Here is a 19762-nt window from a genome sequence, read left to right on the forward strand (position 1 = left end):
AGGGAAAACATATGGTATTTGTCCCTTTGGGACTGGCTTATTTCACTCAGCATGATGTGTTCCAGATTCCTCCATTTTGTTGCAAATGACTGGATTTCGTTGTTTCTTACTGTGGTATAGTATTCTAAAGAATACATATCCCATAATTTCTTTATCCAGTCTACCGTTGATGGGCATTTAGGTCGGTTCCAGGTCTTAGCTATTGTGAGTTGAGCTGCAATAAACATTAATGTGCAGACCACTTTTTTGTTTGCCAATTAAATTCCTTTGGGTAAATTCCAAGGAATGGGATGGCTGGGTCGAACAGTAGGGTTATATTCAGGTTTCTGAGGAATCTCCAGACTGACTTCCATAGTGGCTTGACCAGTTTGCATTCCCACCAACAGTGGGTTAGTGTCCCTTTTCGCCCACATCCTTGCCAGCATCTGTTGTTGGTAGATTTCTGAATGTGAGCCATTCTAACCGGAGTGAGGTGAAACCTCATTGTGGTTTTGATTTGCATTTCCCTGATTGCTAATGACCTTGAACATTTTTTCATGTGCATGTTGGCCATTTGGATTTCCTCTTTTGAAAAATGTCTATTGAGGTCCTTGGCCCATCTCTTAAGTGGGTTGTTGGTTTTGTTTTTGTGGAGTTTCTTGATCTCTTTGTAGATTCTGGTTATTAACCCTTTATCTGTTGCATAGTTTGCAAATATTTTTTCCCATTCTGTCGGTTGTCTCTTCACTCTCCTGACTGTTTCTTTTGCAGTACAGAAACTTCTCAATTTGATGCAATCCCAATAGTTAATTTTGGCTTTGACTGCCTGTGCCTCCTGGGTCTTTTCCAGAAACTCTTTGCCTGTGCCAATATCTTGAAGGGTTTCTCCAATGTTCTCTAGTAACTTGATGGTGTCAGGTCATAGATTTAGGTCTTTAATCCATGTTGAGTGGATTTTTGTGTAAGGTGTAAGGTAGGGGTCTTGCTTCATGATTCTGCACGTGGTCTTCGGTATCTTGATTGGTATTGCATTGAATGTATAAATTGCTTTTGGGAGAATGGACATTTTGATGATGTTGATTCTTCCAATCCATGAGCATGGAGATTTTTCCATTTTTTGGTATCCTCTTCTATTTCTTTAAGATTTTGTAATTTTCATTGTAGAGATCTTTAACGTCCTTGGTTAAGTTTATTCCAAGGTATTTGATTGTTTTTGTAGCTATTGTGAATGGGATTGATCTTAGCAATTCTTTCTCAGCCGTGGCATTGCCTGTGTATACAAAGGCTGTTGATTTTTGTGCATTGATTTTATATCCTGCCACTTTGTCAAACTCCTCTATGAGTTCCAATAGTCTCTTAGTAGAGTTCTTTGGATCCTCTAAGTAAAGAATTATATCGTCTGCAAAGAGGGATAGTTTGACTTCTTCCTTCTCAATTTGTATTCCTTTAATTTCTTTTTCTTGTCTGATGGCTCTGGCTAAAACTTCCAGAACTATGTTAAATAGCAGTGGTGAGAATGGGCATTCCTGTCTGGTGCCAGATCTCAGTGGAAATGCTTCCAACTTTTCCCCATTCAATAGGATGCTAGGCGGTCCACTTTCAAATCTTACCAGCTAGGGTGGTTACTACTTTACTTTTCCTTCAAGCTGCGAGCATGCACAGTTACTTTCTTTCAAAGGGCACTACAGTTACTTTGTTTCAAACTGCACTTGTTTCAAAACACACTACAGTTCCTTTCTCCATGAATGGTTCCCTAACAGTCCTCCCTTTTCTTTTCTTTAAATGCGCTCGTAGCCCTGCAAAGCCCGTTGAGCCGCTGGGCCAAGGGGATGAACATTCTTGAGCATATTCCGGATTGATTTCCAGATTCAGGATCTTCTTTTCTTCTCCTTCTCCTTCTCCTTCTTCTATTTGTGGGCTGGGTTCCTTTCGGAGGGCTAGCTATCCCTTCGCAAAATTCCGTCCAATTGAGAAGAGGTGCTGTAAGATAGGCAAGCATACAAGAACCATACAAAATATTGCTCCTATTTTAAACCATTTCTAGGATGGGAGCCAAGAGGAAACTGTGTCAGTCAGAGTATTTATTGTCTGTTCCACTGTTCTGACTTGACCTATCTTAAATGCCGCTATATTTTGAAGCTGTATTAGCTGTAGAGCTCTCTTAGTAATGTTAGCCTCAAGATGAGCGGTTGCATTTACCCACTCTAGCCAGGTAGAATGGTTGTGCTTGAACATATCAGCTAGTTGAGTTGCATTAGGAATGGATAGATTGTTCCACGGAATGGTGGTAATGCAAACTCTTCCAATCACTTCACACTTGAGTTCTCTTTCCAAAGCTAGTATAGTAATTATCTGTTCTATTTGTACTATGCGTGCTTCGAGCATCTGGAGCCCCATAGCATGTGTCTTAAGCAGTGCTGACTGGTCACCTAGCTGAGCCTGCTGCCCTGAATTACCTTCAGGAGGGACTCCAAAGCATCTCCCTGTAGTTGGGTAGTGCTTAGAGCCAGTGCTCCAGTCACAGCGCCAGCTACTGCGGCTGCTGACACCGCTATAGTGACAATAGCTGCTGTTACTCCAAAGTCTCTTTTTTTGCACATCGGTTTTATTGGTATAGTCGAATCAGACATATTTACTGGTACATATGAATATAGTTACAGATTCCCAATATGTATATACATTGATGCCAGACCCCTACCTGTAAATGTTGAAGAACCCTTGCTTAGAACCATACTAGAAGCTATAGAAAGTAAAGAAGAAATTTATATCCAATGGGTGCCTGGACATAAGTGAATCCCAGGCAATGAAAATATTGACAAATTAGTTTCACAAATAAATACAACTCAAATAAACCTGGTAGTACAAGGTGGCCACATTAAGGAAAAGGAACCAGAACAGATTGGATACTCCATAAATGCTCCCTTCCTCTAGTAGTCTTTTTGTTATTTCCTTAATTCCTTCTAATTTTTCTTTGGTTAAAGGCCATTGGGGAATCAAGGGACCTTTATTAGGATCTTTCATTTTTATCTTTATTGGGGTAATTTGGGTAGAGAGTTGCGCCATAATTAGGGCTACCCCTAACTTTGTTAAGATATCCCTTTCAAATATATTGATGGGAATATCTGGGGATAGCAGAATGGATGTCTTTGTCTTCCTTCCTTTTTTGTCTTTCAGCATAACCTGTGATATTTTTTGTAATTTAGAGCACACTCCCACCCCCTCTATATTTTACCATCCTTCTGTGATCCCTTTTTTTATTCCTTTAACCTCTTGTTCCCTTATTATAGTTAAATCGGCCCCTGTGTCTAACAGCCCTATTATATCTTTCCCCCCTAGGTTTACCTTTCAGGTAGGTCTTTGTTTTAATTCTATTTTGGTAGTTTTGGGTAGATCCCTGTCGCAGGGGTTTCCATCTGTGTTTCCCCCAGGGGTGGGGCAGATGGTGGGATAGGTGAATGAATATTCTGGGCAGATGCCATCATGGTCTGGGGGGCACTGCCCCCCGCTTTCCCGTTTTTTGGCTGTCTACATACTTTTGCCATATGTCCTGTTCTCCCACAATTACAGCATTTTAGCGGAGTTTTTTCTCCACTCCTACAATTTCTTGCCATATGCCCCTTTTTTCCGCATCTGTAACAAGTTTCCTGAAAACTTCTTGACCCTTGCTGTCTATCTCCAGCCTTTAAGGCTTCTGCCAGCATGGCCATCTTATAGGAGGTGGACCCAAATTCTCTACAGGCATACATTTTTTTCTTCTAACAAATCTCCTGGTCTTACATTTCTAAGCAACTTTTTACATTCTTCATTAGCATTTTGAATGCTCATGGTGTCCTTTAAATATGTTCTCAAATCCTCTCTAGATGTTTCCATATCAATCTGAGTAAATGATTAATAAACTCAGGGTAGGGTTCTTTGGGCCCTTGTCTGATGCTGACTGCTTTAGGGGCCCCACTGATAGTTCTCTGGCATTCTTGAAGCGCCTCAAGAACCCATGTTCTATAGAGGGTTCTGGCATCAGCAAATCTAGGGCCAGCTGCTTCTTCTGGTGATAATCCAATTCCCCTAATCTGATCTGATGTTAGTGGCACTGGTCCAGCCGCGTCGGCTGGGGGAGGGGGATGCATCTCATCCCATACTGTCGCCTTCTCTTTTATCTTATCTATGACTAGCTGTTTCTCTGCTGCAAAGCCAGGAGTTACATTCAGTAGCATATTGATGTCTACCGATGTAAAGTTTACTGAAACTACCGCAAAATAAGTGATGGTAGCCGGGTGCGTGAGACCGTGTTCCTGCACTTGTTTAAGCCAAGCGCTATTAGTCCAGGTCCCACAGGCTCGTATTCTCGCCTACCACCTCTTAACATTATCGGGTATGCTGACTGTTCTTTTGCTTTTTCTTCCTTTCTTAACTCTCTGGGAACAACCTGAGGTTTTTGCCTACATTCTTCTATGGTGTCATAGAACTTACAGGCATCTCCTGTATTTTTTGGATTTAATCCCTTGCCACAACAAATTAACACCTTAAGGGTGTCTACTGCACATTTATAGTTTTTCCCTGTTGTGGCACCTTCTCCTTTTTGTAGAAATTGCTCCAAGAGGTTTTCTACCTCTTCCAAAGTCTGCAGATCTTGGAGGTCCCGTCCTGTACAAGCTGCTGCCAGCTTACAAGCCCATATTACATTTCCTGGTGAGTAGCACTTCACTTTCTTGCCTCTTGGTGCCTGGCCTGGAAGGACCTTCACCTTCTCTATACTCACTAGTGCCTGTCTATATTCTTTTGACTGGGACGTCCCACCCATCGTGGTCTCTTTCAACCACCACTACTCACCCTTTTGACGATTCCTCAAGGGCTCGTCTCCTCACCACCATCTGACTTCAGGTCCCTGTTCGGGTGCCAGCTGTCAGGATCTCCTCCTTCGGGAACTGGCCAGGTGGTGAAGGAAGAGTCGAGGAGACTGAGGAAGGACAAGCTAAACACACTTTATTGATACTCTAGGCGACTAGGAGGAGAGATCGCTCAAGCCTACTCCTGCAGGCACTAGGCACTACGGACCAGGAGCTTCTCCCCGCGGGCACTAGGCACTACGGACTGGGGAGAGAGGCTGAGCAACCTCTGGTTTACAGTGTCTGAGGGTCCCCTTATATACAGTTTCTAGAGGCTAGCCCCGCCCACATTCCGACCTCCCAGGTTCCCATAGTCATGGCAACGACAGTTTGTGGTTAGGCAGTCTAGTTAGGCCATCCACTTTCAAATCTTACCAGCTAGGGTGGCTACTACTTTACTTTTCCTTCAAGCTGCAGGCTTGCGCAGTTACTTTCTTTCAAAGGGCACTACAGTTACTTTGTTTCAAACCGCACTACAGTTACTTTCTCCATGAATGGTTCCCTAACTGATATGATAAAGTTTAATGAAGAAAAACAAATCTTTTAAACCTGTCAAACTATTACATCCTGAGCAATTATAATTTATAAGCCCCAAAGTTGTTTTTACACAAATAGTGAAAACTCGAGTACTATCAAGGAGAAAAATCATAACTCTGCGCTTTACTAGACTAAATGATAAATTTCACATTTTTCAGGACTGATTCATAAACAAGCAAATAAGTTCCATCAGACTACACAATTTGCCACTCATTTGACAAATTCCATGAAATGGCAGAAAAGCTAGACACCCACTAGAGAAAATGCTTTCTTTGAAAAAAAATTTAATTATCACAACCCCGAGTGAGAACACTCTTTGGATACTTCAAGAAGATCTTGCCGTGGGCAAACCATGCTAGGCACAGACGACTACAATTCCCTGCAGGTTGAGCAAAGAAAGAGGTGCAGGGCCTATCGCACCATAAAGTGACCAACCACTCAGTCCAAGATTCTCATATCCCAGCCAGAACTCCGAAAGCCAGTTTCATTTTGAGGAGATGTAGGTAAACCATGAGGGGACCCTCTCCACTCTTGGGGAGCCTCTATTCACAGAAGACCGCAGATCAGCAGTGATCTGACTAGCAGCTGGCAGTGGGAACGTCTGACCAGTAACGCTCAAGCACACAGGATCAGAGAGAGCTATGCGCTCCGTGGATCCTATATCTGAAACCCATGCTACCTCTGGAACTTTTGTTACACGCAACAGGTCAGTCACATAGCTTTTGGTTTCAGTGGACGGCTCCTCTCCTCACGGCTCACGCAGAATCTCAGGCAGGAGCAGACGCGGCGCTGACTCCCACCTGAGCGCCCGCGGGGCAGTCAGGGCCACGCGTGCGTGCGTGCGAGTGCACTTCCGGGGCAAAGTGCCAGGCGCAGGCGCACTCCCCTCTGGCCGTCGCCATGGCGCCACGGGACGCATCTGCACACTGCAGCATCCAGCATCTGAAGCCACAGGGCCGCTTCCAGTCCCGCCTCTCCAGTGTGACCCAGGGAGGCAGCCGTCACCGATGGCCCAGGTATTCCAGACCATCTGGTGGGGTGGCCGGGCTCTGGGGCTTGGAGAGTGGGAGGGCTGCGCGGGGTCCCCGGGGGGCGGGGGGACGGGACGGGCCTTCATGGAAGGTGAGGGGAGTTAGGGTTCTGCAGGATCCTGGGGTGCCCGGGAGGGTCCTGTGCAGATAAGGCTGGGAGGTCCTGTGTGTGTGGTTGGCCCGGAGGAGAGCTGAGGGGCTGAGTGGGGTCGAGGAGGCGAGGGGGCCCGGCCACCCCACCAGGCACGTTCCGCACCCCCGCGATAACGGGTGCCCCGAGCCGCTGGCTTAGCGACATGTGGATACTTTCCAGGGGGAGAGTATAGAGTTGACATCATTAGAAAAATGACCTGCTGCCCTATCACTCTGGAGGCGCTGGCCACTGCCTCCTGAACCACACAGCATGACCGGCTTGGCAACCTGTAGCCGCGACCCCTAGCAAGGCTGTGCAGACTCGGCCTTTGCTTTCTGATTGGCTGGAGTCTGTGGGTGGTTATCCAATCAGAGTTGACGTACTCCGTTGTGTAAGGGCTGCTCAGGGACGCTGTTGTCCTTTTGCATCCTTGGAGTCCCACGTCACGGCTTGCTTTCCTCAGGTGGATGCTGAGTGCTGGTGTGGACCCACGGAACAAGGAGGTTAACGGCGAAGAACCGCAACTGCAGGAAGAGCGGTCCCGCTGGTGGAGGAGGCGGCAGTAGGCTCACCGGAGTCTGCAGGGTCATCCATCCTGGCCCGGTAAGTCCTGTGGAAATCTGTGCACATTCTCATGTGGGCTCTGGCCGCAGGCCCGGGAACTCGTGCCTTCAGGAGCGGGAGGTAGGAAGAATAAATTGTGTGTTACATTGTACGCTATAAATGGTAGATTGGATTGTATATGATGAATTGTATATTCTATTATATACGCTAAAGTGTAGATTACATTGGTGGGATTTAGCCTGCCTATTTGCCTTCTGATACTAGGTTGGGGAAATGCCAGGTGGGTAGTCTTCTGTTGAGGGCGGGAATTAAGATGCCCTGACACTGTGTTAATCTCTACCACTTTTCAAATTATTTGAGTACTGATGCCATCCCCCCACTGAACTCTGATTCTGTCTCTGTGATGTGCAGTGTTTTCATAATTATGTGAAAAGTTCTTGAGGAATATATCCTGTTATAATTGCCTGTTTTCTATTCACTTAACAAACGTGGTAATATGAAGAGAAATATCATCTAAAAATCTACATCTTCCTTGCATATTTTTACATTGACTAAGAATATGGGGACTGTTTATCATCAGAGGCAATTCCGTTAGAGAACTCCTCCAAAATTATAGGAAGTAATGGCTGCTGGCTGAGTACTCATTTTAGGAAATTTTAGGAAGTAATGGTTAATTGCTGAGTATGTTTTTGCAGAAAGCTGTAAAATTGTAAACTCTGATTAACTAAAAATAGATCATTTTTTCTTCTAAGCTAGATTTTGAAATATTGAAATAGTACCATTATGGTATTTTTAGACCTGAGGGAGAAAGAGGGGAAAACACAGTTGTATCCACAAACGGTGGCATGTAATTGGTGCCAAAAATTGAGTTGAGGAAATGAAATCCCTGCTTGTACCTGTAGTTTAAAAAGACAAAATCTTAAAATCCATAGGTGTTAGGGGGCCGGCGCCGCGGCTCACTAGGCTAATCCTCCGCCTAGCGGCGCCGGCACACCGGGTTCTAGTCCCGGTCGGGGCGCCGGATTCTGTCCCGGTTGCCCCTCTTCCAGGCCAGCTCTCTGCTGTGTCCAGGGGAAGGCAGTGGAGGATGGCCCAAGTGTTTGGGCCCTGCACCCCATGGGATACCAGGATAAGTACCTGGCTCCTGCCATAGGATCGGCGCGGTGCGCCGGCCGCAGCGCGCCGGCCGCGGCGGCCATTGGAGGGTGAACCAACGGCAAAAGGAAGACCTTTCTCTCTGTTTCTCTCTCTCACTGTCCACTCTGCCTGTCAAAAAATAAAATAAATAAATAAATAAATAAATCCATAGGTGTTATGCTTTGTGGATTACTTCTCATGGAATGTGGTGAACTAAGCCTTTGTTACTTTGGTCATCAGTAACTAGTGGTGGCATCTGAGAGTCTTTCTTGGGCTTCATCTTTTTATTTTTCAAATATTTTTAAATTTTATTTATTTGAAAGACAGAGGTACAGAGAAGGGTAGAGAAAGAGAGAGGTCTTCCATCTGCTGGTTCACTCCCCAGATGGCTGCAATGGCCAGAGCTGAGCCGATCAAAAGTCAGGAGCCTGGAGCTTCTTCCGGGTCTCCCACATGAGTGCAGGGGCCCAAGGACTTGGGCCGTCTTCTACTGCTTTCCCAGGGCACAGCAGAGAGCTGGATTGGAAGAGGAGCAGCCGGGACTAGAACCGGTGCCCATATGGGATGCTGGCACTGTGGGCCAGGGCTTTAACCTGCTGCGCCACAGTGCTGGCCCCAGGCTTCATCTTTTTTTGTTTAAATTCTGTTTCCAGCAGTTTTTTTTTTTTTTTTAATTTTTTGACAGGCAGAGTGGACAGTGAGAGAGAGAGACAGAAAGGTCTTCCTTTGCCGTTGGTTCACCCTCCAATGGCTGCCGCGGCCAGCGCGCTGCAGCCGGTGCACCGCGCTGATCCGATGGCAGGAGCCAGGTGCTTCTCCTGGTCTCCCATGGGGTGCAGGGCCCAAGCACTTGGGCCATCCTCCACTGCACTCCCTGGCCACAGCAGAGAGCTGGCCTGGAAGAGGGGCAACCGGGACAGAATCCAGCACCCCGACCAGGACTAGAACCCCATGTGCTGGCGCTGCAAGGCGGAGGATTAGCCTAGTGAGTTGCGGCACCGGCCCCAGCAGTTTTTTAAAAAAGATTTATTTATTTATTTATTTATTTGAAAGTTAGAGTTAACACAAAGAGAGGAAATGCATAGAGAGAGAGAGAGGTCTTTTACCTGCTGGTTCACTCCCCAAATGTTTGCAATGGCCAGAGCTGCACTGATCTGAAGCCAGGAGCCAGGAGCTTCCTCTGGGTCTCCCACATGGATACAGGGGCCCAAGGACTTGGACCATCTTCTACTAATTCTCCAGGCCATAGCAGAGAGCAGGATTGGATGTGGAGCAGCTGGGACTCAAACCAGTGCCCAAATGGGATGCTGGCACTACTAGTGGCAGCTTTACCCACCACGCCACAGTGCCAGCCCCTGGATGTGTTCTTGACAGGCTTCCCCCATCTAACTTTTTGAATACAAACCTCTTGAAATTTAGGTTAGTCAAATTTATGAATATTTTAAAAATTATTTCTGTCCCATGAAAACTTCCTAGTCTACTAAATGTAAGCCTACTTTCTTTCAATTTGATTTGTATTTTAAAAGTAGGTACCTATTTTTGTTTTGTTTTCCTGATTTATTGTAGCATAATTGACTAAAAAGTGTAAATATTCAAGGCGTGCAATGTGTCTTTTGATATGAGGCTTCTTAAAAAGTTCAAGTAAATTTCACATTATCTCTATGCACCATTTTCACTCAAACATTTTGGAGTCTCCTGGTACTTCCACGCTGTGAAAAGATTTGTCCAATCAAACTAATTAACATATCTATCAGTTTAACAGTGTTTTTTTCTTTGCAAATTCCAATTATACAATACAGTGTTAGCTGTGGTTACTGTGCTGTATATATTAGATATCCAAAACTTTATCTCATAACTGTAAATTTGTATTGTTTAACATCTGTTCATTTCCTTCAGTCCCAGTCCGTCACACCCCCATCCTGTCTTAGTTTTTTAAAAATTTATTTATTTATTTGAAAGTCAGAGTTACACAGAGGAGAGACAGAGAGAGAGAGAGAGAGAGAGAGAGAGAGAGAGAGAAAGAGGTGTCTTCCATCGATGGTTCACTACCCAGATGGCCCCAACGGCTGGAGCTGTGCCGATCTGAAGCCGGGAGCCAGGAATTTCTTCCCGATCTCCCACGTGGGTGCAGAGGCCCAAGGACTTGGGCCATCTTCCACTGCTTTCCCAGGCCATAGCAGAGAGCTGCACAGGAAGTGGAGCAGCCAGGTCTCGAACCGGCATCTATATGATATGCTGGTGCTTCAGGCCAGGGTATTAACCCACTGTGCCACAGCACCAGCCCTCCTGTCTTAGCTTTTGTAACTTTGACTTTCTTGTATTCCACATATAAATGAGATCATGTAGTATCTCTTATTTCTGTGTTTTATTTCACTCAGTGTAATGTCCTCCAGATCCAAACATTTGAATGCATATTGTGACAAATAGGATTTCCTAACCTTTTAAGATTTGAAAAAGATGCTATTGTGTGTGTATCACATTTTCTTTTTTCATCTGTCAATAGACACTTGGAGGCCAGTGCCACGGCTCACTAGGCTAATCCTCCGCCTACAGTGCTGGTACCCCGGATTCTGTCCCAGTTGCTCCTCTTCCAGTCCAGCTCTCTGCTGTGGCCTGGGAAGGCAGTGGAGGATGGCCCAAGTGCTTGGGCCCTGCACCTGCATGGGAGACCAGGAGGAAGCACCTGGCTCCTGGCTTCAGATCGGCACAGCATGCTGACCATGGTGGCCATTTTGGGGGTGAACCAACAGAAGGAAGACCTTTCTCTCTCACTAACTCTGCCTGTCAAAAAAAATTAGACACTTGGGTTATTTCCATATTTTGGAATTGTGAATAATGCTGAAATGATCATGGGGGTGCAGGTAATTCTTTTAGTTGGTGATTTTCTTTTGGATTCATAAGCACTAGTGATAGTTCTATTTTTAATTTTATTTGAAGAATTTCATACTTCTTTTCATAATGGATTTAGCAATTTACATTCCCACCAGCAGTTTTTGTTCCCTTTTCTCTACATTCTGTCTGTCCACAGTTGCTATTTTTTGAATTTTGATAAGTCATTTTAACAAATATGAGGTGACAACCATTGTAATCTTGATTTGCATTTTCCTAATAATCAGCAGTGTTGAGAACTTTTTCACATGCCTGTATTGGCTACATAGTGTGTATATCTTCATTGGAAAAATTGACCCTGTGCTTTGACCATTTTCACTATATTCTTGGCTTTTGATTTGCATGTGTTTCTCGTATTACTCTCTTATTCAGATATATGTTTTATTAACATTTTCTGTTTCTTGTTTTGCCTTTTTATTTTACTGATTTTTTTTTTATTGTACAGAAACATATTAGTTTCTTGTAGTTCCATTTCCTTATTTTTGCTTTTGGGTGTTTTTTTTTTTTTCTTCAGTTGTCATATCTAAACAACCATTGTTGAGAATAATGTCAAGGATGTTTCTTTTTTACTGGGAGATGTGAGTTTTGAGATTTTTCTGTGTAAAACCTTCAGTTCATTTTGAGTGATTTTAATGTATGGTGTAACAGTGATATAGTTCCAGTTTTGGACACGTGGATGTGTAGTTTGCTTCTGCCTCAGATGTGATCCCCAGGTCGAGTACACATTGGGCAACCTTAGTGGGCCGGTCTTCCTGGTACCATGTACTGGATCCATTACCACAGATGCTGCAGCTGGAGCTGAGTAGGAATCTGGTAGAAGCTGGCAAATGCCAATTTGGCCTTTACCTGCTGCCTCATGGTCTGCATTTGTTGCCTTAAGCCTGTCCTTCTGTGCTTTGCTGACCTGTTTTGTCTGGGTTACAGGGTCCAGCAGGTGACACGGAGCAGCATGGCATGCTGGGGTTGTCAGTACCCGCATCTCAGGTGGAGACAGACTTGGTATCAAAATACCAAAAGTTGATGCTGTATTGTTATGTTATACCATACACAAAAGTGGAGGTGATAGGCTGATGGGGGGTAAGAGATCATATCACAGTCATGTGTGGAGGAGTGTGAAGTTAAGGTGAAGCAGGAGACGAAACAGTGATGGAGTGGACCCAGAGGACTATGGCCTCATTCCCTGGAAGCTGGAGATATTTCAGAATATTTCTGAAAGTTTGTGGAATGACAGGCATTTGGCGTAGTGAGAAAGACTCTGCTTTGGATACCAGGGGCAGTAGGTAATGAATTCCCAACTCCCAGTTTCATTCTGGCCCAAGTCAGCCCTGCTTATTTTGGACATATGGGGAATGAGCCAGTGGAAGCGGTGTCTCCCTCTCTTTCCCTCTCCCACACACACATGCACACATATTCTGTTTCTGTGTCTTTGCCTTTCAAACAAATGCATTCTTTAAAACTATACAGGAAAACATTTTGGATATTTGGTGCCAGAGTTACATCAAAGGAGTAAGTTCCTAGTGTCATACAGTATAATTGGGTGACTAGTTCACAGTAATCTATTACCTATTTTATGAGAAAATAGAAGAAAGGATCTCAAGGACTTCAAACATAAAATGTCAAAGAAGAATAAATGTTTATTTGATCAACATATGCCAATGTCTTGTAGGGTTTCCCCGAAGTTCTCTAGTAATTTGATGGTGTCATGGTGTATATTTAGGTCTGTGATCCATTTTGAATGGATTTTTGTGTAAGGTGTAAGGTAGGGGTCTTGTTTCATATTTCTGCATGCAGAGAACCAGTTTTTCCAGCAGCATTTGTTAAAGAGACTTATCTGCTCCAGAGGTTGTTTTTTGCACCTTTGTCAAAGATACAGTGGCTGTATGTACTGCATGTAGTAATTTCTGGAGTTTTTACTTCTGCTACATTGGTCTACACATCTGTTTTTGTGCCAGTACCAGGTTGTTTTGTTTATAACTGCCATGTAGTATGTTTTGAGGTCTGGTATTTTGGTTCCTCCAGCTTTGTTTTTGTTGCTTAAGATTGCTTTGGCTATTCAGGGTCTCTTCTGTTTCCATATGAATTTTAGCACCATTTTTTCTAGATCTGAGAAGAATGTTGTTGATATTTTGATTGGTATCACATTGAATCTATAAATCACTTTAGGTAGTACGGACATTTTGAAGATATTGATTCTTCCAATCCATGAACATGGAAGATGTTTCCTCTTTTTATTGTCTTCTGTTTCTTTTAATATGTGGTAATTTCATTGTAGAGATCTTTGATACCCTTGGTTAGATTTATTTCAAGATATTTAAAAATTTTTTTAGCAGACCCCAGGCAGGACATAAAGTTCCCTGCCCCCACTCCGTGCTGCTGCTCCCCCACCCAGTGCCTGCTTCCCAGCCACCCCGAGGGGTGGGGGTCTCCAGGTCTTGTCCATCGCAGGCCTGGGGCAGCAGGGACTGGGAGCAAACAACCTACTACTGACCCCTACTCAGTAAGCTCACCCCCAAACAGGAACACTGCTGGGAGGCATGTGGGTCAGGGCCCATGAGCCCCAAGACCATCTCTCCTGCAGCCCTCGCTGACTCAAAACACAGTGCCTGTGCCCCTTGCTGTCTGCTAACTTGGGGTTCAGGACAGAATGGGGCTGGGCTGTGGGGGACCTGCATCTTTACAGTGGGCGTCACCTCTCTGGTCAGGGTCCCTGAACACGGCTGGCAGCTGAGTCATCAGAGTGTCCCCATGCTGGTCCCAGCTTCCCCCAAACTCTGGGGTCTGCCAGGATCCTGCCACACACCCCCATACTGCTGTGACAGCTCTATGCAAAACAGCCCTGTCCTCATCCTGAAGACCCCATCCCCGTGGCCCCTGTCCATGTCCCTGTGTCCTGTGTCCAGCTCAGCCTTTCCAGTCACATCAAACCACAAAGGTTTCCCGAGCCCTGAGCTCTGGCCTGGGCCTCAAACCACACGCGGGCTTCTTCACTGCCTGGGGATGTGTGGCCTCAGCGACAGGTGTGCAGGGGAGGGGGTGGCTCCTAGCCCTGGATGACCAAGCAGAGCAGTCGAAGACCAGGCAGTGCCTCCCGGATCCGCTGTCCATGGTGGCAGCCCCTGGATGGTCAGCGCTGGGGCAGCAGCCCTGCTGGGGTTTCCCCCTCGGAACCCTGATCTGCTGCTCCTTCCTCTCCTTTCTCCCGCCCCCACGGGATGAAGAGAAGGAGGCCGAGACAGGCGCAAGGCTGAGCCCAAACCGGGTGCTGTGGACACCCTAGCATTTCTTGCTGGGGATGGAGGGAAGGTCCCCGGCACTCCCAGGCCAAGCCCCCTGGCCTGGCCTTGGCTGGCCTGGCTCAGTGCATCCCAGCCCAGCCCTGGCCCGGCCCCAGCCCCCACCCTAGCCCAGCCTAGCTCAGCCCAGACTAGCCCCAGCCCCAGCCCAGCTTAGCCTGCCCCAGCCTCAGCCCCAACCCCGCCCCGCCCCGCCCAGCTCAGCCTGCCCTAGCCCCAGCCCCAGCTTAGCACAGCCACAGCCACAGCCAGGTTCTCATGGCAGCAAGTTAATTAGATTCACAAAGTTGATGAAAAAACCGGGATATAAATAAATATTCATAGTCCACTCCCTGCAGGTGTGAACTTAGAATAATTGGACAGAATTAGGTGGAGGACTAATCAGAACATATTTTTTCTCCTTTTGCTAATTCTGGGTTGCATCAATGTCAGAACCTAATCAACTCCAGAGGTCTTAATTGACTCTTGGGAAACGCCAGTCATGGGAGAGCTTGGAGCTCCTGTCAAGAGGGGGCTGGGAGCCCCTGGGGGGTACTGGTGCTGGGTGGGGGTCCCAGGTGCCCTGGGGGTGCTGGCAGAACCCCAGATGTGCCCCTGAGTGGCAGGGGTTTTTACAGAGGTGCACATGGTCAAGGTCTCTTTGAAAAGGGGAGCCTGCAGCCCCAGGACAGGGACACTGTGAGCAGGAGAGGACAGGAAGTGGGGGAGTCAGCCTCTAGTGTGTGGAGTGCTGTGTGTGCGCTTCATGACCACACGCAGGCTGGCTGGGAAGACCTGGGACTCGAACCAGCCCACACAGTCTCCCTCCACGAAGCTCGAGGTGGAGGCAACTCCCTCAGCCTCCCCACCCCTGGCCCTGCCCGTGGGTGCCAGTGAAATAGAGGGAATGTGTCCAGTGCAAAGGAAGGGTCACAACTGCGCAGACAGCACCCATCCGATTGTCGCTGCGGCGGTGCTGGCAGAGGCCTGGCCGCAGCTCGCTCTCCTGTGACACGCCCCCGGCCGTTCAGCCGCTCTGACCGCAGGGCGGGCTGGGGGTGCCACCTGGAGGGACAGCTGGGCCGAGTGGAGGCAGGCTCTTGGCTCCATGATTGCAGGGCAGCTTCTGGCCGGGGCTGCATGGCCCCGTCAGTAGGGGATGTCGTTCTGATAGTACTGGATCATGTCGTAGGTCCGGCTCCTGCGAGGCCATGGGCAGAGCAGACAGGCCATGAGGGGCTGCCCAGCCTGGGGCTCCGGCTCCCTGCAGTGATGGCTGCCTTCTGCATGGGGGAGCTGCCGAACCCAGGAGGTCCATGCACCCTTTGTGCTGCTGCTCAGGGACGTTGCCTGAGCCTCCCCACGGCTGCCCTGGCCACCTCCGTCTCCGCTGTGTTTAGGCCTCTGGCTCCAGCCCTCCTGGCCTGGCTGTGGGGTGTCCCCCAACCCACCCCAGCACCGGCCAGCTAGAACCCTGCCCGCCCTCCTCATCACTGCCTGCACAGAAGCAGGGACGGAGAGGCAGGGCCTGACTTCCTGACTGCAGCATCCTCGCCGGGCCTTGGCCTGCTTCCGCCTCGCGCCCCGCAAACGCAGGCGGGCACTTGCCTGTTGCTGAGGAAGCAGCTCTGGATGACCTTCAGGATGAAGTTCGCAGCCTCCCGCTCCGTCATGTTGGGGCTAAACCTGTGCCTGCGAAGAGACCGAGTCCGGGGCTGCTGCTGCCTGAGACCGAGGCGACCCAGGATGACAGCAGTCCCACCTGGGGGCTGGACGCTAGTGCCTGTGGGACTCCCCCTGCCATGAGTGCATGTTGAAAATGGGGCGGGCTGGGAGGGCTACACCTGACCTGCCGGGCCCCGGCCCAGGCCCAGCGGCCTCCTGGAGGGGAGACTGAGCATAGGGAGCTTCGCCGCAGAGTGGCCCGTGTGGCTGGCAGAGCTGGGACTTCCCGGAGTCTTGCCCAGGGGCCCTGATGGCTCTGGGTTCCAAGGAGGTAAGGCCAGTTACAATCACACCACAGGTTCCCGTCTCGGCCAGTGGACAGGGGCCCCTAGGTGCCGCGCATCTACCAAGGAACCTACTTCAAGAGCTTGATTGTCTGGCCGCGGAAACAGGGCAGGCCCGTGTCCAACATGAGAGTGACCAGGGAGACGACTGCATCCATGTAGGGCCTGGGGGAGAAGGTGAGAGGTAGACAGAGGCCAGCCTGGGTGACGGCCCTGCCTGAGGTCCTGCAGCCTGGCTGCTGCCCAAGCTGCCCCACGCCAGGCTCGCGCCATCTCCCGACGACACCATCCGCATCCCTCTGTGGAAGCCCTGTTGCCCCAGTCCCTGACACACCCCACAACATGAGGGGATTCCAGCTGGGGCATTTGCTCCCCACTGGGGGAGGCATAGACACCCTGATCATCCTTTTCCTGAATGGTGGTGGGCACTGAGTGGGCTGGGGTCCAGGTGTCACCATACTCCACTGTGTGGCTTGGCCAGGTGACCCTTGTGGGATCAGGACAGTGCTGGTCTCCACTGTGTGGCTGGGGGTGGCAGGTGCTTTGGCTTTGGTGGTAGGGTGGGTGGGGTGCCCAGAAAGCCGTACTGAGGAGAGGCTGCTGTTACCGGGACAGAGAGGGGTAACTACCAGGTGCCCTAGCTCTGCCTTCCTCCATCCTAAAGAGGGCCTTAAGGACAGCCCCCGTGGGAGCCCCAGGCTCACCGCACAGCCAGGTAGCCACGGACGCACATCTCCATGAACCACTTGAAGGGCGTGGCCTCCATCTTGCCCCCCATGATCATCACCATCTCGTCCGTGAGCTTGATGTCTGGCTCCCAGCCCAGGTTGCCGCCTGGCGAGCTTTCAAACATGAAGCCGAAGTCTGCCAAGCCCCAGAGCATGTGTCACAGCAGTGCCCAGATGTCTGGGCGAGGAAGGGAGGCTGGCTGGTGGACACGCACTAACGCACCACCCCCAGGCCACATGTTCGCGGGGGTGGGGGCGGGGGGCGGCAGGCAGAGGGTGCTTTCACCCTGTAGCTCCAGAGGCCACTTGGGCAGGACTCGCGTGTCCACCGCGCGCCCCCACCCCCACGCCAGCCCGGAGGGTGGGAGGAGGGCCCGGCTGACCGATGTGGATGATGTGGCCCTTCTTGTCCAGCATGATGTTGCCGTTGTGCCTGTCCTTGATCTGCAGCAGGAACAGCAGCAGGCTGTAGGCGGCCATGCTTCGGATAAAGTTGTAGCGCGCCTGCAAGGAGAGCCGCGGGTCACGATGGCTTTGCCCACGGATGCTTTCCCCACTCCGCACCCCCCGGGGCCTGCAGCGCTTCCCTGGATCGGTGCAGCCCCCTGGGAGACAGAGTCCTGCAGCGAGACCTTGGCAGCAGGGGCTACCACTTCCCTCTGGCTTCCAAGGGAGGTTAGAGGTGACCTGATGTTTTTTCCCCATTAACATATTTGAAAGAGTGACAGAGATTCCATCTACTGGTTCACTCCCCAAATGACTGCAACGGTGAGGCCCCACATCGGGGCAGGGGCCCAACCACCTGAGCCACCATCTGTTGCCGCCCAGGATGCTGGGCTGGAAGAGGAGCTGGGACTGGAACCCAGGTCCTCCAGTGTAGGACGCGGGCATCACAAGCACCGGCAGCCCAGGCCGCTGCACCATACCAGCTCCTAAGGGACCTGCTTCTGTGGAGGACGTGGGAGCGCACCTGCTGGAAGGCCAGCGTGGACTCGTCCCCGTACTGGCGCGTGAAGTAGTCGTACATGCCGAAGTCCGTCTGGCGGCCCAGCTGGTCTCGGGACGTGCAGTCGGGGATGCACTCGATCACGCCACACTAGGAGGAGGGCTGCGTCCAGAGGCCACCAGTGCGAGCGCTGGGCCGCCTCCCCGCCACGCTTAGGCACTTACCCCAGGGGCGGTGGCCACCACCCGGTAGGGAAAAACGAAGAGGTCCAGGCCAACGAGCTGGAAGATGTTCTTGAACAGGTCAATGATCTGCAGCGCCAACATGTCCTGAAGGCGGGGCAGGCAGGAGACCTGGTCAGCTGACCTCTGTGGCCCTCACAGCTCAATCTGGGACCAAAGCTGAGCATGGGCGGAGGCCACGGCAGAGCCAGAGTATGGACAGCCTTGCCTCCCTTCCCAGCGAGGCTGCCGGGCCCCCACTTTCCTCAGGGCAGGTGCTGGAGGTAGAGTGGGAGGGGGCAAGGGAGGCCTCGGTTTGGTGGAAGTCCTGATTCACTCTGGGACACCCGAGCCAAACAAGGGAAGCGGTCTGCCTCTTGCTGGGGAAGCCTCCGTCACCTGCCGACAGTCATCTCCCACTTTGAAGATGGCCGCCTGCCAGCAGATCTTCTGGCCGTCAGCCTCCTGCTCGCAGCCTTCTTCCTCGGAGTCGGAGCGGCACCGTAGACCTGTGCATGGGCAAGGCCACCTGTCAGCCTGAGGGCAGTGGCACAGCCTCTGAGGGCGCTGGCCTACCCTGCTTATGTGTCCAGAAGGAACCCCAGGGTCAACTGTGGGTGTCATCTCTGCCAAGCCCCATGGAGGCTGATGGGAGGCCTAGCAGGGCCCGGGAGATGTCACAGGTCAGTGGGCAGAGTCACAGGGCCAGGAGGTCTTTTCCTAAGAACGTTTACATTTAAATGGAACTCAGACGTCAGTCCCATTTTCATCTGAAGTGAGGGCCCAGGTGTGCCTGGGGTCGGTGCTGGGCACTGTGAGCTGGGGCATCAGGGGAGTGCATCTGCTCCCTGGGGTGCCTGGCAGGGCTCAGGGCCAGAATGTGGGCAAGGTCACAGACAGTATCCCTACCCTGGCACAGCTGGTCGCACCCCCTCTGAGTTGAATCCCCCTCCAATTCATGCTCACCCAAACCTTAGGCTGTGACCATATCTGGAAACAGTGGTCATTTGTACAGCAGCCCCAGGAAATGAACACCCCACAAGGATCCCCCAGCCCTAAGAAGGGGCCCCCTGGATGTGCCAGCTGACTTGGGGCTGACAGGTGGGCCCATCCACCACTGCCTACAAGTTCCCCGTCACGCCCTGAGGGTGGCCAGACGGGTGTGCGGACATCATCTTTCATGGGGAGCTGGCGCTACACTGAGCAGGGCAAGGGCAAGGACCATTCATGAGAAAAGCATTTTGACCCGAAACTAAGTTTGAATGCTTCACTGACCTTCCTTCTCCAGCTCGCTAACTCCACATCGCTTCACCTTGAATTTGGCCAGGTACGGGGCTTTCGCGGCACTGCAAGAGAGCAACACAAGGGCCGTGGCAGGTGATGGCTGACGAGCTCCTGCTGAGAGGCCGCGGGGCGGACAGGCGGGCGCACTC

General features: G+C 50.0%; 1 protein-coding gene and 2 long non-coding RNA genes across 4 annotated transcripts in view; 1 reads left to right on the top strand and 2 right to left on the bottom strand.

Annotated features, from left to right (window-relative positions):
* Nucleotides 1-7051, bottom strand: part of LOC103351725 (uncharacterized) — a 44883-nt gene extending 37832 nt beyond the window's left edge. Inside the window, exon 1 of the long non-coding RNA XR_007911960.2 lies at nucleotides 4807-7051. This is a non-coding gene — a long non-coding RNA (uncharacterized lncRNA). The remainder of the gene's footprint in view (nucleotides 1-4806) is intronic.
* Nucleotides 6285-13549, top strand: LOC138847401 (uncharacterized). Its single transcript, XR_011385192.1, has 2 exons — nucleotides 6285-6415; nucleotides 7027-13549. It is a non-coding gene; the product is annotated as an uncharacterized lncRNA (long non-coding RNA).
* Nucleotides 12763-19762, bottom strand: part of PI4KA (phosphatidylinositol 4-kinase alpha) — a 144196-nt gene continuing 137196 nt past the window's right edge. For both annotated transcript variants that reach the window (XM_051826728.2, XM_051826727.2), the window contains 9 exons: nucleotides 19605-19675; nucleotides 18729-18838; nucleotides 18333-18437; nucleotides 18133-18258; nucleotides 17546-17666; nucleotides 17139-17298; nucleotides 16510-16599; nucleotides 16034-16117; nucleotides 12763-15626 (listed from right to left, as the gene is read on the bottom strand). In XM_051826728.2, coding sequence (XP_051682688.2) covers nucleotides 15575-15626; nucleotides 16034-16117; nucleotides 16510-16599; nucleotides 17139-17298; nucleotides 17546-17666; nucleotides 18133-18258; nucleotides 18333-18437; nucleotides 18729-18838; nucleotides 19605-19675 — 919 coding nt within the window. In that variant the 3' untranslated portion in view covers nucleotides 12763-15574. The remainder of the gene's footprint in view (nucleotides 15627-16033; nucleotides 16118-16509; nucleotides 16600-17138; nucleotides 17299-17545; nucleotides 17667-18132; nucleotides 18259-18332; nucleotides 18438-18728; nucleotides 18839-19604; nucleotides 19676-19762) is intronic.

The sequence above is a fragment of the Oryctolagus cuniculus genome, chromosome 21 (assembly GCF_964237555.1).
Source record: "Oryctolagus cuniculus chromosome 21, mOryCun1.1, whole genome shotgun sequence".
Taxonomy (NCBI): Eukaryota; Metazoa; Chordata; class Mammalia; order Lagomorpha; family Leporidae; genus Oryctolagus; species Oryctolagus cuniculus.